The sequence below is a fragment of the Haliotis asinina genome, chromosome 15 (assembly GCF_037392515.1).
Source record: "Haliotis asinina isolate JCU_RB_2024 chromosome 15, JCU_Hal_asi_v2, whole genome shotgun sequence".
NCBI classification, from domain to species: Eukaryota; Metazoa; Mollusca; class Gastropoda; order Lepetellida; family Haliotidae; genus Haliotis; species Haliotis asinina.
The window spans coordinates 28,770,565-28,791,174 of NC_090294.1; the positions used below are offsets into that span (position 1 = coordinate 28,770,565).

The 20,610-nt window shown below is 39.4% G+C and overlaps 2 protein-coding genes across 3 annotated transcripts in view; one reads left to right on the forward strand and one right to left on the reverse strand.

Moving 5' to 3' along the window:
- Positions 1 to 3,950: 3,950 nt before the first annotated feature.
- LOC137264963 (uncharacterized) lies at positions 3,951 to 6,494 on the reverse strand. Its single transcript, XM_067800308.1, has 4 exons — positions 6,488 to 6,494; positions 5,907 to 6,130; positions 5,028 to 5,126; positions 3,951 to 4,277 (listed from the first exon to the last, which is right to left on the reverse strand). Exons 1-4 carry the CDS (start codon positions 6,492 to 6,494, stop codon positions 3,951 to 3,953), a joined length of 657 nt encoding a protein of 218 aa, XP_067656409.1.
- Positions 6,495 to 14,261: 7,767 nt separating this feature from the next.
- The window catches only part of LOC137266281 (protein FAM184A-like), a 98,653-nt gene continuing 92,304 nt past the window's right edge, over positions 14,262 to 20,610 (forward strand). For both annotated transcript variants that reach the window (XM_067801771.1, XM_067801770.1), the window contains exon 1: positions 14,262 to 14,626. In XM_067801771.1, the coding sequence (XP_067657872.1) occupies positions 14,486 to 14,626 (141 nt within the window). In that variant the 5' untranslated portion in view covers positions 14,262 to 14,485. The remainder of the gene's footprint in view (positions 14,627 to 20,610) is intronic.

A 20,610-nucleotide genomic window follows, 5' to 3' on the forward strand; every position in this document is an offset into this window, starting at 1 on the left:
TCGTTATACCAGCTTCTAACTGTCATTTCAATCATTTGTGTGAAGCCACAGTTAAAATATTTATAACAGTAATAACAGTTATAACAGTTATAACAGGTGCAGTGTTAAACAAGAATGAGTGAATGCGTTTAGTTTTAGGCCGCACTCAGCAATATTCCAGCTACATGGTGGCGGTCTATAAGTAATAAAGTTTAGACCAGACAATACAGTGATCAAGACCATGAGCAACGATCTACGTAGTTGGGATCATGTGAAATGTATCAACCAAGTCTGCGAGGTGATCACCCGAATCAGTAAAACAAGATATGTGTCAGATGAAAACACTACATTGCACAGTAATCTCCCTCTTGTGTCGCGTTGTGTACCCTGTTTCAAGACAATCAAATGCATGTCTTATGTCTGTATTTTTCCCTTGTTTGTTACCAACAGTATTCAACGGACGTTACGTTCCCCAGTGTCCAAATGGCCTGTAGTACAATGTCTGTTCGCATCAGTGAAACTGTTCACTAACTGTTCATATTCTTGAAAAATGTGAAAAAAAATGTGTTTTTATTATTTTTGTATTTTTCTCGTTTTTCATGAATCAGAATTATTGCCTGCCAAAACAATGACCATGTTTGTGTTTTTCTTCAGTAGGAAAAAACTGTCGCTTTCCTTGGGATGTAACAATGTCAAACATCCCAAACAAAAACAGTGCCGAAATTTGCTAACTTGCATGTGAACTCTGCAGTGTTAACGTTAAGGTGATTGTAGAATATATCAACCGATAGTCTATTGGAATTTCTCTGATATTATTGACATACCATTTACACACACACACACACACACACACACACACACACACACACACACACACACACACACACACACACACACACACACACACACTCAGAGGGAGAGAGAGATGGAGATAGAGAGATTAAAACTCCAGTCGAACAGTAAATCTCCACAGTCACAGGCTCGACTGGCTGGTGAACTTTCATGGGATCACGTTGTAAATATATCCCCCTCTCCGACTTGCCAAGTTATAACACACATTTGAATCACGCACGATTATAACTTGAGGAAAATGTTCATCATATCAGCAACTTAAATGATGAAACCCGTGTCATCATTCAAATTTCGGACAAGTGAATTATTTTGTGGGCTGAGCTTGAATGACTACTGCTTCGCGAACACCTGGTGTCATCACGGAGTGTCCCCTTTTTCGTCATGTTTATCACATGATGACTGTCTGAAAATCGATATTTTATTTGTGGCCAAATACTCACAAGGTTTTCGCCGAACAAATTTTGAACAATACCTCTCTTCGTTCTTGAGTTCTTCTTAAGATTCATTGTGAAGAAATCAGTATATTTGCTTAGGCGAATTTGGAATTCGAACTCTGCACCTTAAACAGTGACATATATATATCCCGATCTCCCGTCCGGCCTTTGAAACATAACGGTTTACAGATCTTTAAGTAATGAGTTTCAGGGTCCGATTTCTCGAAACAAACTTAAGTTTTAACTCAAATTTCAAACTAAGCTTCACAATTTGAAACAGCTAAATTTACAAACACAAACAATAAGTAATCTCTAACCACCTAACTCTAACTCAAATTCCCTTCTATTACTGAATTTTATGCCGATTTCAGTTCATTCCGTGAAATGCTTTTTCTCAGCTTTGAGCAAAAACTCGAACTTAAGTCAAAACTCAAACTTCAGTTCGTTATGTCAGCAATGTTCATATACATATAGCAATATTGATAGATGCCACGTTCACCACTGTACCAACTTGGTCATTGCCTAGATAATTACTACATGAAATATGGATACAAGCGCTGGGGCGGCTACAGCTTTTTGAGAAGGAGTGGGGACACTATTGAGAAAATAGGGGAGCGCACGCTATTGACAAAAGGGAGGGTCACACACACACACACACACACACACACACACACACACACACACACACACACTCCACACAAAGACTCACCACACGCACTCCCCACAAACCCTCCTTCCGGATCTGTCTATGAAGCGTCATGACCTTGTCAGTCACTGTATGAAGGTTCGTCAACATTCATTCATTGAGAAGGGAAAACTCCTCGGTTTGATATAACCACAGTCGAAGTGAGTAACACAGCCGTTGTGCTCGCTGCCATTCAATGCCTTTGTTAATCCAAGCACAATGGCACCTCCGAGAAAAAGAGCGATTTCCGGGAAATGCTCCACTGTTACGGCTCGTCCACAAGCCTGCATGAGGCAGTTGTCATTCATGCAGTTTTACACACAGGCAAATAATACCACAAACATGATAATACCCACGCTGTATGTACATGGTTTGAATGTTCACAGCCTACAATGTCACCAAGACTGTGTCTCTTACGTTTTACTCCGTTTTCATCATGAGATGAATGAAATGTTGATGAAATGTTACCCTATTCTAAAAACTCATGAAAATGTTTTACATGTGTTTGAATGAGTGAGTGAGTGAATTTATTTTACGCCGCACTCAGCAATATTCCAGCTATATGGCGGCGGTCTAGTAATAATCAAGTCTGGACCAGACAATCCAGTGATCAACAACATGAGCATCGATCCGCCCAATTGGGAACCGATGACATGTGTCAACCAAGTCAGCGAGCCTGACCACCCGATCCCGTTAGTCGCCTCTTACGACAAGCATAGTCGCCTTTTACGTATGGGTTGCTGAAGGCCTATTCTACATGTGTTTGAAGACATATAGTATGTGTTGTGTTCACATTTCGCTGCTATTGAATACACGAGTTTTGGTTTGTTTAACGGCACACTCCAACTATATGGCAGCGGTCAGTAAATAATCTGGACATTCCAGAGAGCATCATCAAGAGCATCCATCCATGCAACGGCGAAACGATGGCCCGTGTCAACCAAATCAGCGAGTCGGACCACAAGTCGCCTCCTATGACAGCATGGATTTCTCAAGAATAGCCAGTTCCAGCTACTCATTTAGACGTAATATTGGATTATACGATACAGAAATAAATACGACAAACATCAATTTTTATCATATTTTATAAGCAAATTATTCAACTCTAATATACTTTAAACAAAAACACTGTACAAAATTACAAATAAATACATAAGCTCATATATACAAACCAGAAATTAATAACAACGATTTTTTTTAAAGACGGCTCTCTGAAATAGTAACAAATGTAAACACTTGAAGAGGCATCGATTCAAAGTACGATTTTAATGTAAATAATGTATGAGCTGAAATAAGTATGAATATCTGAAACATATTTATAGCTAGGTGAAGATGTTAATGAATTAATGATCATATATGAATATTTCCTACTACATAACTTAGTCAATATGTCAACAATGAATTATCTGCATGAAAACACGACAATCAGAACAGCGTATAGCTTGTTGTATTGTTCTTGTATTCCAGTGGTATGTGAAAGGTAACAATGGGATGCTTAAGGTTTCTTGATGGAATCCACTACATAACCCACAACTAATGGAACGACAAATTAAAAATCTCAATTCAAATCTTAAAATATGTAGTCGGTGGTGATACGACAGAGAATCATTAAACCAAGGTATTGCACACTCAATAAAATAAAAGATGCATAAAGTTTGCATTGACTCATACTAACCATTGATCTGTTAAAGTCAATAACGAAATAGGCACCAGTGTTACAGAACATTTGCTTCTAGCACCCAAAAGTTTGTCTCTAGCACCCCAGTATTACTAATTTAGCACTTCTAATCCTGCTTCTAGCAGCACCAGTATTGCTACTAGCACCCAAATATTCCTTCTAGCATCCCCGCTCTTGCTGCTAGCATCCCCGCTCTTGCTTCTAGCACCCTAATCCTGCTTCAAGCACTCCAATCCTCTTTCAAGCTCTCTATTCCTGCTTCTAGTACCCAAAATCCCGCTTCAAGCACCCTAATCCTGCTTCAAGTACTCCAGTCTTGCTTCTAGCACCCCCAAGCCTGTTTCAAAAGTCCAACCTCCTGAAATATGGATCCCAGTACATCCGATGCATACCGCAAGGCATTGAAGGCGTGTCTCTGGAACGACACACACCCAGTGATGGCCAGACCGCATTGTTTGCGACACACGTCAGTATGGCCCTGCGTCTGTGACGTCACTCTCATCATGTAATGCAGGTCGCACACCGTCAGTGACACCTGGTGAGCGATACCCTCAACAGTCACAGAACAGGACCGGTGGTACCCTTCAGTGAAGTTGATATACGTATGAAGGCCAACAAGTCGATCATAGAGTGATGTCATTGCGGACATCTGAAAGATAACCAAATTTTAAGGTAAAGTTTTTTTTTATTTACCTATCTACTTGTAGCAATCAGTGAATTCTTTATCGCATGAGACAGCACAGATCCACATAAAAAAGAGATATACATAAACAATGGCATATATAATCAACTTAAAACTAACCAATTCTTTTCTCCACAAAATGCATTGTAAATACGTATCGCTGCTTTGTGTTGTTTGAAAGGTATTTTTGCAGATAAGACAGCAGTTTAACATTGATATGTGATAAGGGCAATTGTGTTGGATAGCTATTTCTTAGATGTTAAATTCATCTTCAATGTTGTTACATAATGAACATAATCTTAGCGTATTTCCAATGGAAATATATCTTCCACGGTCAATAATATTAGTAAATCATTAAGACCTAATCTTAAACATTCAGAACATTGCCAACATTTCTGTAGCGTAAGTTAGTTAAATAAGACTCTGGCTAAAGCAATTATGACTTAAAACGAAATTTCATTCACAGTTGAATGCCATTCCTGCTTAAACACATCAGTAGCCAGATTACGCAACTGTCTACTGAACATGTTTACATTGCCAACTGTCTGTGATACCCAAATAAAACTAAAACATGTTTACATTGCCAGCTGCCTGTGATAACCAAATACAATTAAACCTTTATCTAAGTAGTAAGGTGAGAATATTCTCACTAAGATTACAAAGACAGTTGTGTGTACTTGTTTGTTATATGTAGCCATGAAAACATGGGAGCCTTACCCTTGACGTGTCACTTGATGGAGCACACTGAAGGAAATGTCTCCTCTGTTGGTAGCGCCTCTCCCAGTAACTAGCATCTCCATCTAACAAACCATTGACCTGCAGTGGAAACAATCTCAACATTTCAAATTCCAGTTTTTCATTTTCTAGGCTTTAGTTCTTATGTCCAGTATTTTCTACATCAATCGGTCATATTGTTTGATCGGCGTTCTAAACCTTGGCTAGTCAAATATGACACTTGGTAGCGGTTTAAGGATCTGGAAACGTCGCTCTATACAACGAACAGGAACTTGTCATCCATAAAGTTGTAGGCTTCATGTTTTAATCAGTCATTGTGTATATATGTTTTGTCAATATGTGTCAATATATACTATCCATCAAAACGTTAGACTTACTTAAAGTACTCACAGCATATTACTCATAGATATATAGTTACATCGATGATGAATTTCTCTACATGTAAAAAACTTGGGGATCCAACTGTAAACCTTATGCAGATGAACTGCACGAGGATCATACATTGAATTGCTGAAAAGCATGTGCAAATATTGTGCATGTGAAATGCTGCGTTTTGGTGTAAAGTTTTGTTAAGAATTGATCAATTTTCACTGAGTTTTATAATTTATTGAACTCAATAATCTTTCCAACGTTACGAACTTTTGTTTTGTAATGCATCAGTTCATGTGTAAACAGTACTTTAAAACAGTGTCGAATCTTTGCAAAGTTCTAGTTTAGAACATTTCACTGGAAAGAGCTGCTAGTTACTAGTTACACTAGTGAGTCAAAACTGTGATGGGTAGCATACAAACGTTATACTGGACTCCAGCACTCAACGAAATGTTTGTAAAAGACACAAGGAAATATTCTGATAAAACTTACAAGTGCCTCCGTTTGGTCTCTGACAGTCTGCCTGAGGATGTTGATTTTGATGGTGAATTCATTGGCGATTGTGCAGATGTCTCCAGGGGAACGGTTGTGAAGGCGAGTGCTTCTCCTATCGGTAGATGGAGCACCACATGGCTGACACTGGTCAGACGTGATGGACAGAGTCCGGCAGTGCCCATGGTGTAGGCCGATGTACACCACGGCAAGGAACAATAGCCCTGGTACACGGAAGACTTAACACATTAATTGATTGATTGGTTTACTGTTTATTTTTTAACACCACACTCAGCAATATTCCAGCTATAAGGTGGCGGTCTGTTAACAAACGAGACTGGACCTGACGAACCAGTGATCAAAAGCATGAGCACGGATCTACGCAGCTGGGATACGAGGACCTGTGTCAACCAAGTCAGCGAACCCGACAACCCGATCCCTTAAGCTGTCTCTTATGACAAGCATGGGTTACTGGAGATGAATTCTACCCCTATTTTCACAGATTATAACCTTTAAGACATCAGATAAGTCGATCTGTGAAACCAAACAGGATTGACATGACAGACGATCAAACATTTTACCTTTCATGGTACAGTTAGAAGTATGAAATATGTAAGAAGTATCAATCGTTCAGATCGTATGTCTTACCTGTTTCTTGTGACTGTTCTTATAGTGGTCTGTGGGGAAACTCCAAAAATACGCCTGCAACTCTGTGAAGTCCTGATATCAGCCTGATATAGATATAGATACAAGATTTCCCTGTCGCCTGGTCTGTCATTCAGTAAGGTATAGACTCACTTAGTGGACAGGCATTCTATACCAAGTCGTTTGATTGGTCAACCGAACAAAAGTCATAGACTGGTACGGCCATATAGCTGGTGAATTATATGTAGCTTGTGTTGGTATTCGGGTATTCTGTGTCAGGCATTGTGTCATTTGTACGTCGCGTTACACCAGGAGGGTATTCCTTCTAGGAGAGATCTTGGGGTGACATTACTGGTATAAGATCCTGAGAAATCTGGAGCTGACGCTGGAATTGGATAATGACATAATAAAACGACTGAAAAGTAACATCTTACTATTATTTCAAACAGGATTATCACTAGTTTAAATATAACGCATAACTCTAACAATTCAACTGTTATTGCTTGAAGGGGTTAATACGCTGGTTTTAATGCATCAGTTTACGGCATTCCAGTTATCTGACGGCGTGTCTGCTATATGAGGGAGGGAAGCCCAAAATAACGCAGGTCTCAAATGTTCACCGATTTGGTGAAGCCCACACGAGGGGTGTGTTCTTGACGAACTTTGAAACATGATGGAGGCGAGTTGGGAGTTGAGGACACAACCCTATGTTCTGGGCAGTTATGACATCCCTTGTAGATTGCAGAGTCTCGGATGACTGCACCAGCTGGGCTTGCTAACTGAACTTGTTGATAACCGATATATCACATCAGAAACATGATTCCTTCCTTCACAACTATTTACATGTTTTTAAACATATTCATGATCATGATATGTTCTATATATTAAGTGTTACCCTGCGTCAAGGTGTAATACACGCTGGCGTTTGTAATGAATAAAACCGAGCAAAAGCTTAAGGGACCCTTGGAGTCTGTGGAGGGCGTGCACAGCCAATCCTTAAGCTTTCCCTTCATTATACTGACACTTCAAGTTATCATTAGTGCTGGTATTGGGATACAAACTAAAACGATACCAATATTTTAGTCACGATGATATATTACCAAAATAGTTTGCACTTAAGCAGCGATACGAAATGAATACCGGTATAGGGATGGCGATACGTATCTAACACGAAGTACAAGCTCCCTAAGATCAAAACAATAAATAAATACAGTAATTTGAAAAACATCACATTGGGTGAGGGGTTTTTTTTATTTAAAGAGGCACAAGAAATGAAACAACTAGATTTAAAGTTAAAGATCGATGAATCGAGGCTCATTTGACTTATCATATCGGGATGTACGACCGTGTAAAACTTATCCATTTACTGTATCGGCGGCGTGGATCAGTGCATCGATGCGTATCGTTATCATACTGGATTCATGTTGTCTGAGACTAGTTCTGTAACTTCCAGTGTACACCTACACGCTCGTGCAGTGTACGTGAATATGTACTACTTAACTCACGACACATGTCAAGCGGCATAACTCTGGCTTTGTTTTCTGTCTTGTAAAAAATGAACATATTGGATGCATTCCCACTTGTGGTAATGGTAATGACACGGGCAATAGCTATGCATGAAACATTTCAATATATTTCGAAACATAAACTAACATAGACATTTATTTATTTATTTATTTATTTATTTATTTATTTATTTATTTATTTATTTATTTATTTATTTATTTATTTATTCAAATACCTGTGACACATTGGGTGTTTTCCCTTTCACTTATGACTACATGTATACGGGGCATGACACTTTGAATTCAAGGGGTGATTACTGTCGTGCTATAAAAGTATGAACTGACTGTGCAAGGCCAAAGGTATGATCCAGCTCGCATATATAGTACAATAGTTAAGTGAAAGCGTCGCAGCAATTCATGCCACGTGACACTGGTTCCTGGAACTACTGTATGTTGTACACTGAACACTTCCAGGCGGTCCTCGCACGTCATTCACAACTTGGGTATAATTGATATAATACATGTATGTGTGGACCAACCAACAGCCTTTCTTTGTACGGTCTCGTGGGATCTGTGAATGTATTCATAAAGGTTTTTTTTAATCTTGCAAAGACCATAAGGTTTATTCTGCCAAATTATAATTCAATTCTGTTATTTTCAGCATTGTAAGATATTTGCCAATGCCTTATTTTTTGATATCATTCAATGCTGTATTTGATTCTGCATATATCCCTGAAACATGGTGGGTGGGAATCAATGTTCCCTTATACGAAAGGGGGGATATCCAGTCTTCTAAAAATTTCCGAGGAATTTTAAATTTAAACCATTCCGTTTGAATTATTTTTTAGGATATTTGACGCCAAAATTATACCTATGGGCCTGAGGTAGCGGTTTTGAGGCTAGATAGTGTAACAAATATAGAAACCACTCATATGTTTGCGTGTGAACGCTTTCTTGGAGTGAAGACATCGACACCCTTTGACTATTTTTGCATTTACACGTCCCAGAAAATGGATTGGATTATCTGTAATGCATGATGTAAGATGTCCAAAGATGTGTTATAACATGCTTTTACAAGAAGCTAATAATGGTAAAAATAATTCCAAATTGAAGCTCTTGTTGGTTCGACTTGGATTTGGTTGTGTATGGAAGTCACAAAAGAATCCTGTACTGCGGAACTTATGGCAAGATTAAAATGTTCGTTTGGATGGGACTGGCACTCCTCTCTTTTCAGCAGTTCTAAAACTAGACATTATACTTTCTTTATATGTACCTTTGGACCGGAACTATATCTCAAACGATTAACAATTGCAAAATTTCGTTTCAAAATAGAAACGGGCAGGTATGTTAATATTCCTGCAGATATGAAACGGTGTGCACGGTGTGTTATGAAGGCTAGATCGAAGATGAATACCATTTTTGATGGTTTGTGTTCGGTATTCACCGTTGCGTGAGAAGTACGTATCCACTACATTTATATCATAATAACACGTGATATGTATAACATGCTTTTGGCATCACCAAATCCCTGTTGTTACTGTTTTTAACATAAATTTAAAAGGTCATTTCCATACTACGTTTTTTTCTAGGAAATGTATGGCGAAAAAAGAATGTTATGCAAATCATAAATGTCTACACCAGCACGTATATAGCATAAATGTGTTCCGTTGTATATATTTATACACTGACCCAAAAAAGAAACGCATAGCTGAAATCTCATTTTTAAAGTAGATTTTTTCGGAAAATATGGAATGGAATGACAATTAATGTAAATATTAAGTGTTTTTATAGTCAATACAACCAAAACAGACAAACAAACACAACCTCTGGTGATTATTCGCCACACCACAGCACCTTGAAAACGCTTTGTATAATCTGCACGTGGGAAAATCTGAAAGCATTATGCACGTGCAAATGCAGGATCTCAATCTTGATTATGATGGCTATAAAAGGGGACAGGTCCTGTTGCGATTCATTCTTCGAATTTATTTCTATGCGACGCGAAAAATGCCAAGGTTAAATGAAGAAAACAGAAATAGAGCCATTGGACGTCTGGAAGCTGGGGAAAGTCAGTCATCAGTTGCCAGACGTCTGAATGTGAGGCAGAGCACGATTTCCCGTCTCTGGCAACGATACACGCAACACAACTCGACCAAAGACCGTCCAAGGAGTGGGAGACCAAGGGTGACAACTCCAGCACAAGACCGCTACATCCGGGTGCTTCATCTGCGTAATCGGGCCGTCACTGCTACGTATACCGCTGATCACGTTCCTGGGCTGCGTAGAGTCTCTCCACAAACCATCAGGAATCGCCTAAGAGAGCATGGAATTCGACCTATGCGACCTCATGCAGGACCTGTTCTGCATCCCCATCACCGTCGTGCTCGTCTTCAGTGGTGCAGGAACGTTCGGGCATGGAACCTCTTGAATTGGAGGAGGATCTGGTTCAGCGATGAGTCACGTTTTCTGCTGTACAGACATGATGGAAGGATGCGTGTTTACAGACGTCGAAATGAGAGATATGCTCGACAGTGCGTTCGTGAGGTCAACAGACACGGTGGCGGAGGTGTAATGATGTGGGGAGGCATATCTATGAACGGCAGGACACAGTTGGTGCATGTGCAAGGGAATCTCAATGCTGTACGCTACCGGGATGAAATTCTGAACCGTCATGTTGTTCCTACAATTGACGCTAGAAGGGAAATTTTCCAGCACGACAATGCAAGACCGCACACAGCACGCATTACCACGGATTTCCTTGCCAACAACAACATTACAGTTCTTCCATGGCCCTCAAAATCGCCGGATTTGAACCCAATTGAACATTTATGGGACCAATTGGGTAAACGGTTACGACGTCGACAGCCGCAGCCACAGACACGTCTACAGTTGGTGAATGCGTTGCGAGATGAGTGGAGAAGAATCCCACAAAGGCTGATACGACGTCTTATACAGTCAATGCCCAGGCGATGCAGAGCAGTGATCGATGCCCGTGGTGGTCACACTAGATACTGACTTTCTCACTATGCCATGGAAAATAGAGACGCTTAATACCACTGTGAATGATTGTATATGTCTTGACACACATTTGTTAATACCCGTGTGAATTATCATTGCTCAAGTTCCATTACTTTTTGTGCAATTTAAGTTAATAAATCATCTCTCATAACATTGGATTTTCACCTATGCGTTTCTTTTTTGGGCCAGTGTATATGTGAAGTTGTGTCAACTTCCCACTCAAATAAAACCTACTGCAGATGCCATTAGTCTCAGAATCTTCGTCTTCATTAGGATTCGTGTTCGGTTTAAATGGAGTCATTGATTTCAAAATTATATATTTTCAGAGATGTATCGTTAGTCTTACTGTAGTTATGCCGTTAGTAGCGCGGTATCTTGCGCTCATCACTTTATTTTCACACAGGGATTTTCCGGCGCTTCGTCTCCATAGGTTTTCTAAAGCGCACATAAAATCTTTAACATCTCTCGGAACACGCTTACCCATTTGTAGTGTTTAGAATATTCATGAAAACAAACTTTTTATTTGTGGATTGTACGTTTTGCAAGTATATATATACTGAACATCATTGAAAACGCACCACCTGTAAATTTTGAAATAAGGCAATAGAATCTTTTGGAAATGGAAAATTAATGGTGGGAATTTTGATAATAACACACTAGATCGTAAATAACGCTCTACAGTAAAAAACGGATCGTTCGAACACATCATCGAACACATCACATGAAAACAACAAAATTCATGCACATCACACACGAAGGGCACAAATTGCATGCAGAAAGCATGCTGTTCAGGGGTATAAATGACCTTCGGCACAAAACCGTTCTCATTTTCGCAGTACTTTCGTAAGTAAAGTTTTTTCGCCATGCCAAGATTGTCACCAGAGGAACGAGAACAGGCCTTGGGTATGTTGCAGGTCGGCGCTTCAAGCAGAAACATTGCACGACGATTTGGGTGTCATCATTCGACCATTCTGAGGCTTGCTAACAGATACCAACAAACAGGAACCAGCAGGGACCGGCAACGCCCAGGTCAGGCACGTGTTACCACCCCTCGTCAAGATCGAGACATTGTACGGCGCCATATTCGGGATCGAACCTTGCCCGCTGCCAGAACCGCCAACGCTGTCCAGGGTCGACGTGGTTTGATCAGCGCTTCCACCGTCCGACGCCGTCTCCGTGCGGCAGGGTTACGTTGTCGACGCCCTTACGTTGGACCCATCCTGACTGACAGGCATCGCCGTGAACGCCGACAATGGGCTGAACAGCATCGTGTGTGGTTGTTACGACGTTGGCATGGTGTGGTGTTCTCCGACGAGTCGCGTTTTCACTTGCGAAATGCTGACGGGCGTCTACGGGTATGGTGTCGACGGGGTGAACGTTATCATCAGGATTGTGTTGTGCAAACCGATCGGTGGGGTGGAGGCTGCATTATGGTGTGGGGAGGGATAAGTTATCACCACAGAACCGCTCTGATTGTTTGTCGTGGCAGAGTGAATGCCGTTTACTACCGTGACAACATTCTTCAGAACAACGTCGTTCCCTTCTTTCACCAGCATCAAGATCTGCACACATTTCAACATGACAATGCACGAGCCCACACTGCACGTGTTTCGATACAGTATCTGGCTAACAACAACATTCCTCTACTTCATTGGCCTGCATTGTCACCAGATTTGTCACCCATCGAACACTTGTGGGATTACATCGGCCAACGCCTCGCACGTCGTCCGCAGATCAACAACCTTGGGGAACTCGACAATGCCTTGCAGCAAGAGTGGAATGCAGTGCCTCAGGATTTTATTCAGAGACTTATCCGTTCAATGAGGAGACGTTGCACAGCTTGTGTTGCTGCTAACGGGGGTCATACACGCTACTGACTTTCCATTTTGACCCCATCTTTATTTCATTGTCAGCTGCATTAAATCTTCACTGTTTTGCTTGATTGGTTTTTGCTTCTTTTCTTTATCAAACATTGGTCTACACAAATATGTAAAATTTACATAGATTGCTCACTTCTGCTCTTAGAAATCCACAATTTTAGGGGTGGTGCGTTTTCAATGATGTTCAGTATATATATCACATCATCTCACATCACACCATCTCACATCACATCATCTCGCATCACATCACATCACATCATCTCAGGTCACATCACATCACGTTATCTCACATCACATCACATCATCACGCATCACATCACATCTCATCTCAGGTCACGTCACATCACGTTATCTCACATCACATCACATCATCTTGCATTACATCACATCGTCTCGTATCACATCACATCAAGTCACATCATCTCACATCACATCACGTCATCTCATCTCATCTCACTTCACGTCACGTCACGTCACGTCACGTCACGTCACGTCACGTCACTTCACATCATCTCACATCACATCACGTCACGTCAAATCACGTGGAGTGTATGGCCATACTGCACGGTCCCTGTCACTATTGGAGTGTCTTGCCCAAAGGCTGTACTGAATGCTAAAGTAATGGGTGTATAGTAATGATGTCCTTTGAAGAGTCAAGTCCAAATATTACTTGCGCAACTTACTACTAATCCCGGATGGACATGTGGTGACGCATGCAAAAATGCTCATCATTATATTTTTCATTATCATGATGAAGTTGTTGAAGATGTTTGTGAGATAATATGGCAGATCTGGCTAACCGTACAAACAAAATCCTATATATGTAAAATTAAAACTAATATCAAAGATGGACAATATAATTACATAAAAATATTATTCTGAAGGAAAACTGCGTGTGTTGGCATTTGTAGCAGTATCCTGTCTGAAAGTGTTTGAGCTCCAAGTAAAAACAAACATCGCTTCCTTACAAAGCAGGATGCTGTCTGTGAGTGCACCAAGACGATGTTTAAATCATGTAGCGTATATTTATGCTTTTTCAAATCGTGTAGCGTATAATTTATGCTTTGTCATCAAACTGAGATTTAATGATTTCTAAAACGTTTGTGTATGGTTTCTGCTTTCATAACACTAGTATATCATTAGCATTGTTATGGTTTTATCACAGTAGTGGACATCGTACCACAGATGTTAGCTTCTATATATCACATGCAATTGCCACTATCGACCTTAAATCAGAGCGCGTCGTCTGCTATGCGATAACAGAGAAGAGTGCCCTCTATCGGTGTGCACATGGCAACCAGTAAACTAACTCTCGCGGAGTGTTACGCGCTTGAGTAACACAGTGTTGGATAACTACAAACAAACAACAAACACGTATCTCATCTTCCTCCAAATGAATAATGATGGTTTATCCGAAGGATATGGGCGTTAGTCATTCTATTTAAGTGTTAATTGTTCCACCGTGAAGGCTGGGTGTTTAGAACTTTAGAATTTCGCGGATTAACATTGAACGGGAGGTGCAAGGACCAAGATGGCGACCAGTGCCAAAATGTCTTTCAACTATTACCAAAATGGAAAATATGGAACGTTGCCACAAAATCCCCAGAAAGACATGGAAGTTACACAAGATATGCATCTTAAAATGTCAAAGAAGATCGCTCAGCTCACAAAGGTTTGTATGTTTATATCTCGAGTGACAATCGGACATTGAAATCCTCGATCAGACGTATTTATCCACAGTTTGTTTTGGTTTGACAGTCACAGTGCGAGTTCGTTTAAGAGATATAAAATATCATGTGATGACAAGTGATCGTATGTTTCTCAAATATTATTTCTTGTGTGAAGTCAGTTGAGCCAGACACGTGATTTTGTTTCGATGTTTATGTGCAAGTAATACTCTCTGCGTGAGCTACGTTGAGGAATAAATCGCGAAAGAGTAAATTATGATGAAGTTCAACCATGTAATAAAGATCTAGAACAACAACTTGTGAACAAGGATTTTGAACAATACGTTAATAATCATTATTTTATGAATTTTTTGTTTATTAAGAACAGTTATGCATACAGTACATTATCGTGGTAATTGGTAACGTTTGGAGTTTTTTCACAAAACTTTTATCAGCTTCTATAAGCTAGATTTGTTTAGTTTATTCTTTGTATGCATTTTTATTTCCAAGAGTTAAAATTTACATCATACTGACATGATGTATCTTGAAGAACTAGATGCTTACTATTATTTTCTTAACCTTCTCCAGTGTATCCAGTTATCCAGTGTATCACTGTATGTTATGATGAATATCACATATTCTTTGATGTCCAGTTAGAATTAAAAGGTAATAAAGGTGGGCATCCATTTAAATCACTCTGATCTGTAATGACAGATACAAGTAACGTTACAGCCCAACTCAACTTTTTCCTTTATTTTTGTCTGTGAATTTAAACACAAAGTAACATTCCGTTTGGCATTGTATATGCTCAAGTAATAATTGTTTGATATTGTCACTGAAATATATTCAGGAAAATGTATCTATGTTAGATGCCATGTTCAGGTATGTATGGTCAAAATGTTAACCACAAGTTATTGGAAATGAAGCTCTGAAAGTCATGTTCCACAAAGCTACTATAGTCCTACATCCCAAACTTCAAAGGCACGCAACAGCATTCACAATGCTAGTATGTTCACTTTGTGTAATGTCTGCTTACGGCAGTCATTGCACTGAGATCAGTTGTTGCAAGAACTGCCTAGTCTGTCTGACAGACTGAGACACTGGTACAAGCATAATGTAAGTCCTCTTTGCACATGGCATCCTGTCTATTACATCTAGCTGCACACATTGCAACATGTGATTCATATCTGAAATAATCCTTACTTGCAGAAAGCCAGGTGCTCTGGTGACTTGTAAATATAATTAGCCCATCTTCCAGATAGTTGTAGGCCTGCATTTGTATATATATGCAAGAGTAACCTATCCCCATAATTGCTTTTACTAGTTAAGCAAACATTATTTTTATACTGTAAATCTTCCCTCACTGTCAAAATAAAGACTATATGAAGCAATGTTCAAACTTTCTACCAGAAGGCTCAGCAGGTAGGAATAAGTTTACCTTTGTGTCAGCCTTATGTTACCAGACATGGAATACCAGGCAGCTATTTCAGACACTGCATGTGACACATTCATTACATTCTTAGTAATGGGCAGAAATTATCAGTACAGTTTTGAGAGATGAGTCAATTCTGTTCTTAAATTTTAGGTTAAAAACTTGTATTGCATTTTTTATGAGTAATAATAAATGAGGTCTTAGCATACACTTTTTGTATCTTGTTAGCTATTAAAAACAATAAGAAGGAATAGGAGAAAGCAGAATTCTATTGTTAATGATGAGAATTAATGACGTCTCCATATCTGTATACTGTTTAACTGTCAGACCCATGATGATCCATGTTAGAATTGGTCTTCAGCAGCCCATGCTTGTCATAAGAGGCAACTAATCACATGGTCAGGCTCACTGACTGGGTTTGACACATATCATTGTATCCCAGTTGCATAGATTGAGGCTAATGCTGCTGATTACTGGATTGTTTGGTCAAGAGGGAGTTATTTAGAGACCACTGCCACATAGCTGGACTATTGCTCATTGGGGCAGCAAACAACAATCAATCAATCAATCATTCAACTTATTGTGTTTATGTGCTGTAATATTTTTCAACAGGTTTTTTATACCAAATTAAGACAGTGCTTTAGCTCGGGGCAGCAGGTGGACAGTGTCACTGTTAATGACCATTGATTGTTGTTGTGTTGGACATCTAGGTTGCCATTACAGTATTCTGTAATCAGGCTGATTGTGTGACTCAACAGTAGGAACTATGTTTCTAATATTTGTTCTATCAACCACTATTTTGACTGACATACATATGATTGTTTAGAGACTACTTTTATAAAAGTTTAAAATTGTTCACCACTGCATTAAAAATTCAATCATGTTTTTCTTTTGGAACACAGTCCAGGTGTTCATACACTTCTAAAAGAAACCTTTTTTCAGATTATGTAAGAAAGTATTTTTCAAAAGATGTTTATATATGATACCAGTAAATGAACAGCAGTGTTCAGTAATAGTGTCTGACCCTCTGACAAACCCTGCAGATTTGCCAACGCTCAGACAGAAGTCCCCCAACTTGCTAGCCCCAGTGTCTGACTGAATATATCACAATAACTTTCTCTGAAGTTGTTATTTGTGGCATGTGACACTTATTCACTGTTTATAAATTTATGTTTATAATGTTTGTCATTATATAATGTTAATAATTTCAATGCCAATTATGAAAAATGTTAAATCTGAAATGTGTGTTTAATTTTACTCTTTGGGTCCTGTGATTTTCAGTGGGTCAGACAGACATCCGAAACTTACAGGACCCAATGTCCTGTTACTTTAAAACACCACCATGAGCACTGGAACAGATTGCTTGTGTCACTGTATATCTAGTGATGTAACAGGAGTCTATCTGGATCTGTTTATATAATTATAATCAAGTCACAGCAAGTGCTTACAATTATTTTGGGGTGAGACAAGGAATGTACATGTATGGCATGAGTTACTTGTCAAAGATTTTCACTGGTGTAATGCAATTGCATATAGCCTTTTGTTTACCATGGATGATGGTTTCAATTTAGTGTCAACAATGTCACTTTGATTTTTGGCTGTATTTCTAACCGGTGTTGAACATGTTGATCTGTCTGAAGGATAATGAATAAATGAAATAAAAGAAGGTTAAAAATAAATATTCTAAGTACTAAATTTACAAATGTATACTCCATGTTTTCTGTCCTGTCTGTTAATGAGAACCTAGGGGCCCTTACAGGTACATTTCAGGCACATAGTTTCACATTTATAATAATTGGATTTTATTAGATTTATGTGTTGATATTTTTGGTCATGATGAACTGCAGTTTTAATTACCGAAGATCTGACCCTTCTAAAATCAGTGGTTCCCTAATGAAGCCAGGTGACACTGATACAGTCAGTAGTCCAGTACCAACAGTTTAGCCCAAAATATGGCTCAGAATTGGCAGGAACCAGTGTTGGAGCATTTGTTTATCAAAGGCCATTTCATCATCAACTTTTGTGTCAGTTTTGGCAAGTATGGCATGAAATGTGTGAACATGCACAGAGATCTGGGTACAGATCTACTCCAGCTTGGAAAGTGACTGTAGCAGTGGCATATTGCCTGTAGCTAAGTGTGCCAGGACACAGTGTCTCATGCTTAGTGATGGCACAGAACCAAGAACATCACTGATAACCAGTTGATACAGGGAACATATTGTTGTGGCATGGGTGGAATGTGCTTCTAGTAACATATATATGTGTCTGAAATGTTTTCAGATGTTACTTGCGAAAACATGGATACACAGCAGTTAACTCATGGTTTTTGTAACATAACCAGGTTCTTTGAAAAAAGTCTCTCAAGACTTGCACAAAGCTTGTGAGTCGTGAGGCTAATTAGTGGCTGAGGTATCCCTGGAGACTGAAGCATGATGACATTCATGCAGTAATGTCATGTTTATAAGACTCATTTAGAATCTGAACTTTGCCTTGCATTCTAAATTACACCAACAGGCATTGACAATTTTTCTCTAATAGTTCATTGCATTAATTATTATATGAGCTACATGGTATTCTGTAACTGAGGAAAAAACATATGTGAGGAAAGTGAAATGCTAGAGATTTGTTTATAACAGTCATTGTAGGCTAAAGTATCAGTGACAGATTCCTTGTTTATATTGTTGGTTAATGTAGGTAACCATTAAGCTTACAGCTTAATTTGTAAGTGATTGTGCAGTCGTGCTGTTATGATTCTGCTATTGTGTGCCCACATGCACTTAGCTTCATACTGTGAGTGATATTTAAGAAATACAGTTCGTTCTACCACCATGTATAGTGTAATAAAGCACACGTTCACCGTGAACTATTATAGTTAATTAAAGCACGAGGACGCTCGCTTCCGAGTGCTTTAATGTTAAAATAGTTCAGGGCGAAAGTGTGATTTATTACACTGTACATGGTGGTAGAACCAACTGCATTTCTTTTCTAAGATGGCGTATTCAATAACTTCTAAGCCTAATTTCGATTAATCTATGGCAGAAAACAAATGATGGTGTCTGTGACCTAAATTAAGAATCCTCGCACAGGGCTAACTGACGCGCTGTTCTTTTGACGTGTCAGCCCCCTACGTTAAGAAAAAGGTTACTAGAAAAACAAATGATGAACAGTTTGATGATGGTTTATGTTCGGGTTAAATATCTTCTCTAGATCATTTTAATTACATCCGTGATTCTCTTAAACCATACAAGGCAATATGACTGCCTCAATTCTACTACCAACGAAAGTTTAGATCAGTACATTCAGAGGAAGCTGACAAGTCAAGCGACATTCCACGATTGCATTATGGGAATGTAAACATTGCCAACATTACCGTGTCCCTGTAAGATTTTGAGTCGAACTATGAGACATTTTATCCGTCGGAAAACATAAACGTAGTGTTTCCACAGTGATGTTTGCTGTGTGGTGCAACTGCAAACCAAGAAACGGGATGCGACGAAGCAGTTTACTGTGGGAGGTTGTACGAGGCGATGGCAACTGACATCCATCGTGGCGTCGGTTACATTGTGACGTAATGCAAAAAAGTTAGATTACGAGGGCACAGACTGGAATGGCGAAGTGACGTCAACACATTGTGACGTAATGCAAAAAGTGCACATCATCGTCTGATAAAGTATTGTTGGCGCCTTTGATCTTTCGCCGAAGCATCTTAGAAGATACCCTATGTTCATACATGATATGTTGTAACTGTATGGTAGTTCTTAATATCTAACAGATAACAATGACAACGTCACACTGGAGAACAAGGTTTGCTGTCCCACATGGGAACAATATGCTAGGATATTTCTGGTGTCCCTTGTCGTGATATTGCTGGAATACTCACTCAATCACTCACACTGTGGCAAAGTAGATTCGTTATGCCCAATGTTTGTTGGGATCAACTGATTTTAGAGAGTGGAGAGTGAACTGGTTGACTTTGTCATGACACAGAAACAGCAGAAAGCGTGCTGTTTGGCTGGCTGTGTGTAGCAATATTGAGTGATTGTGGACTGGCAGACATTTTTATTTTTGTGAAATAAAACTGAGAGATTATGCAGTCTGGCTGATAGACACTGAAAGGAATGTGGACTCACAAACTCACCCACCCACCCACTCACACACTCACACACTCACTCACTCGCTCACTCACAAATGCTTGCAGAATAATGTATCATCAATGCCCCCAACTCTACAAAATACATGCCCCTCGGATAAAATACATGCTCCTCGGATAAAATATAACTACTGATTTATTGCGGCTTTATAAAATACCACCTTGAACTACATGTCATGAAACAATTCAGAAGTATTCCTCAACTTGAAATCCAAATTGAGGATTCCTTGAAGTTAGATGAACTGCTTGTGTTATTAGAGATGCAGACAGATATGGTGAGGTGTGCCTGTGAGCTGTAACATCATACTCCTGAGTTCTAAATTACCCGGGAGAAGGGGAGGAAGGAAATCAAGTAATTTACTTTGCTGACAGAAGATAAGGTATCTACACCAGGTCATGCTTGCAGT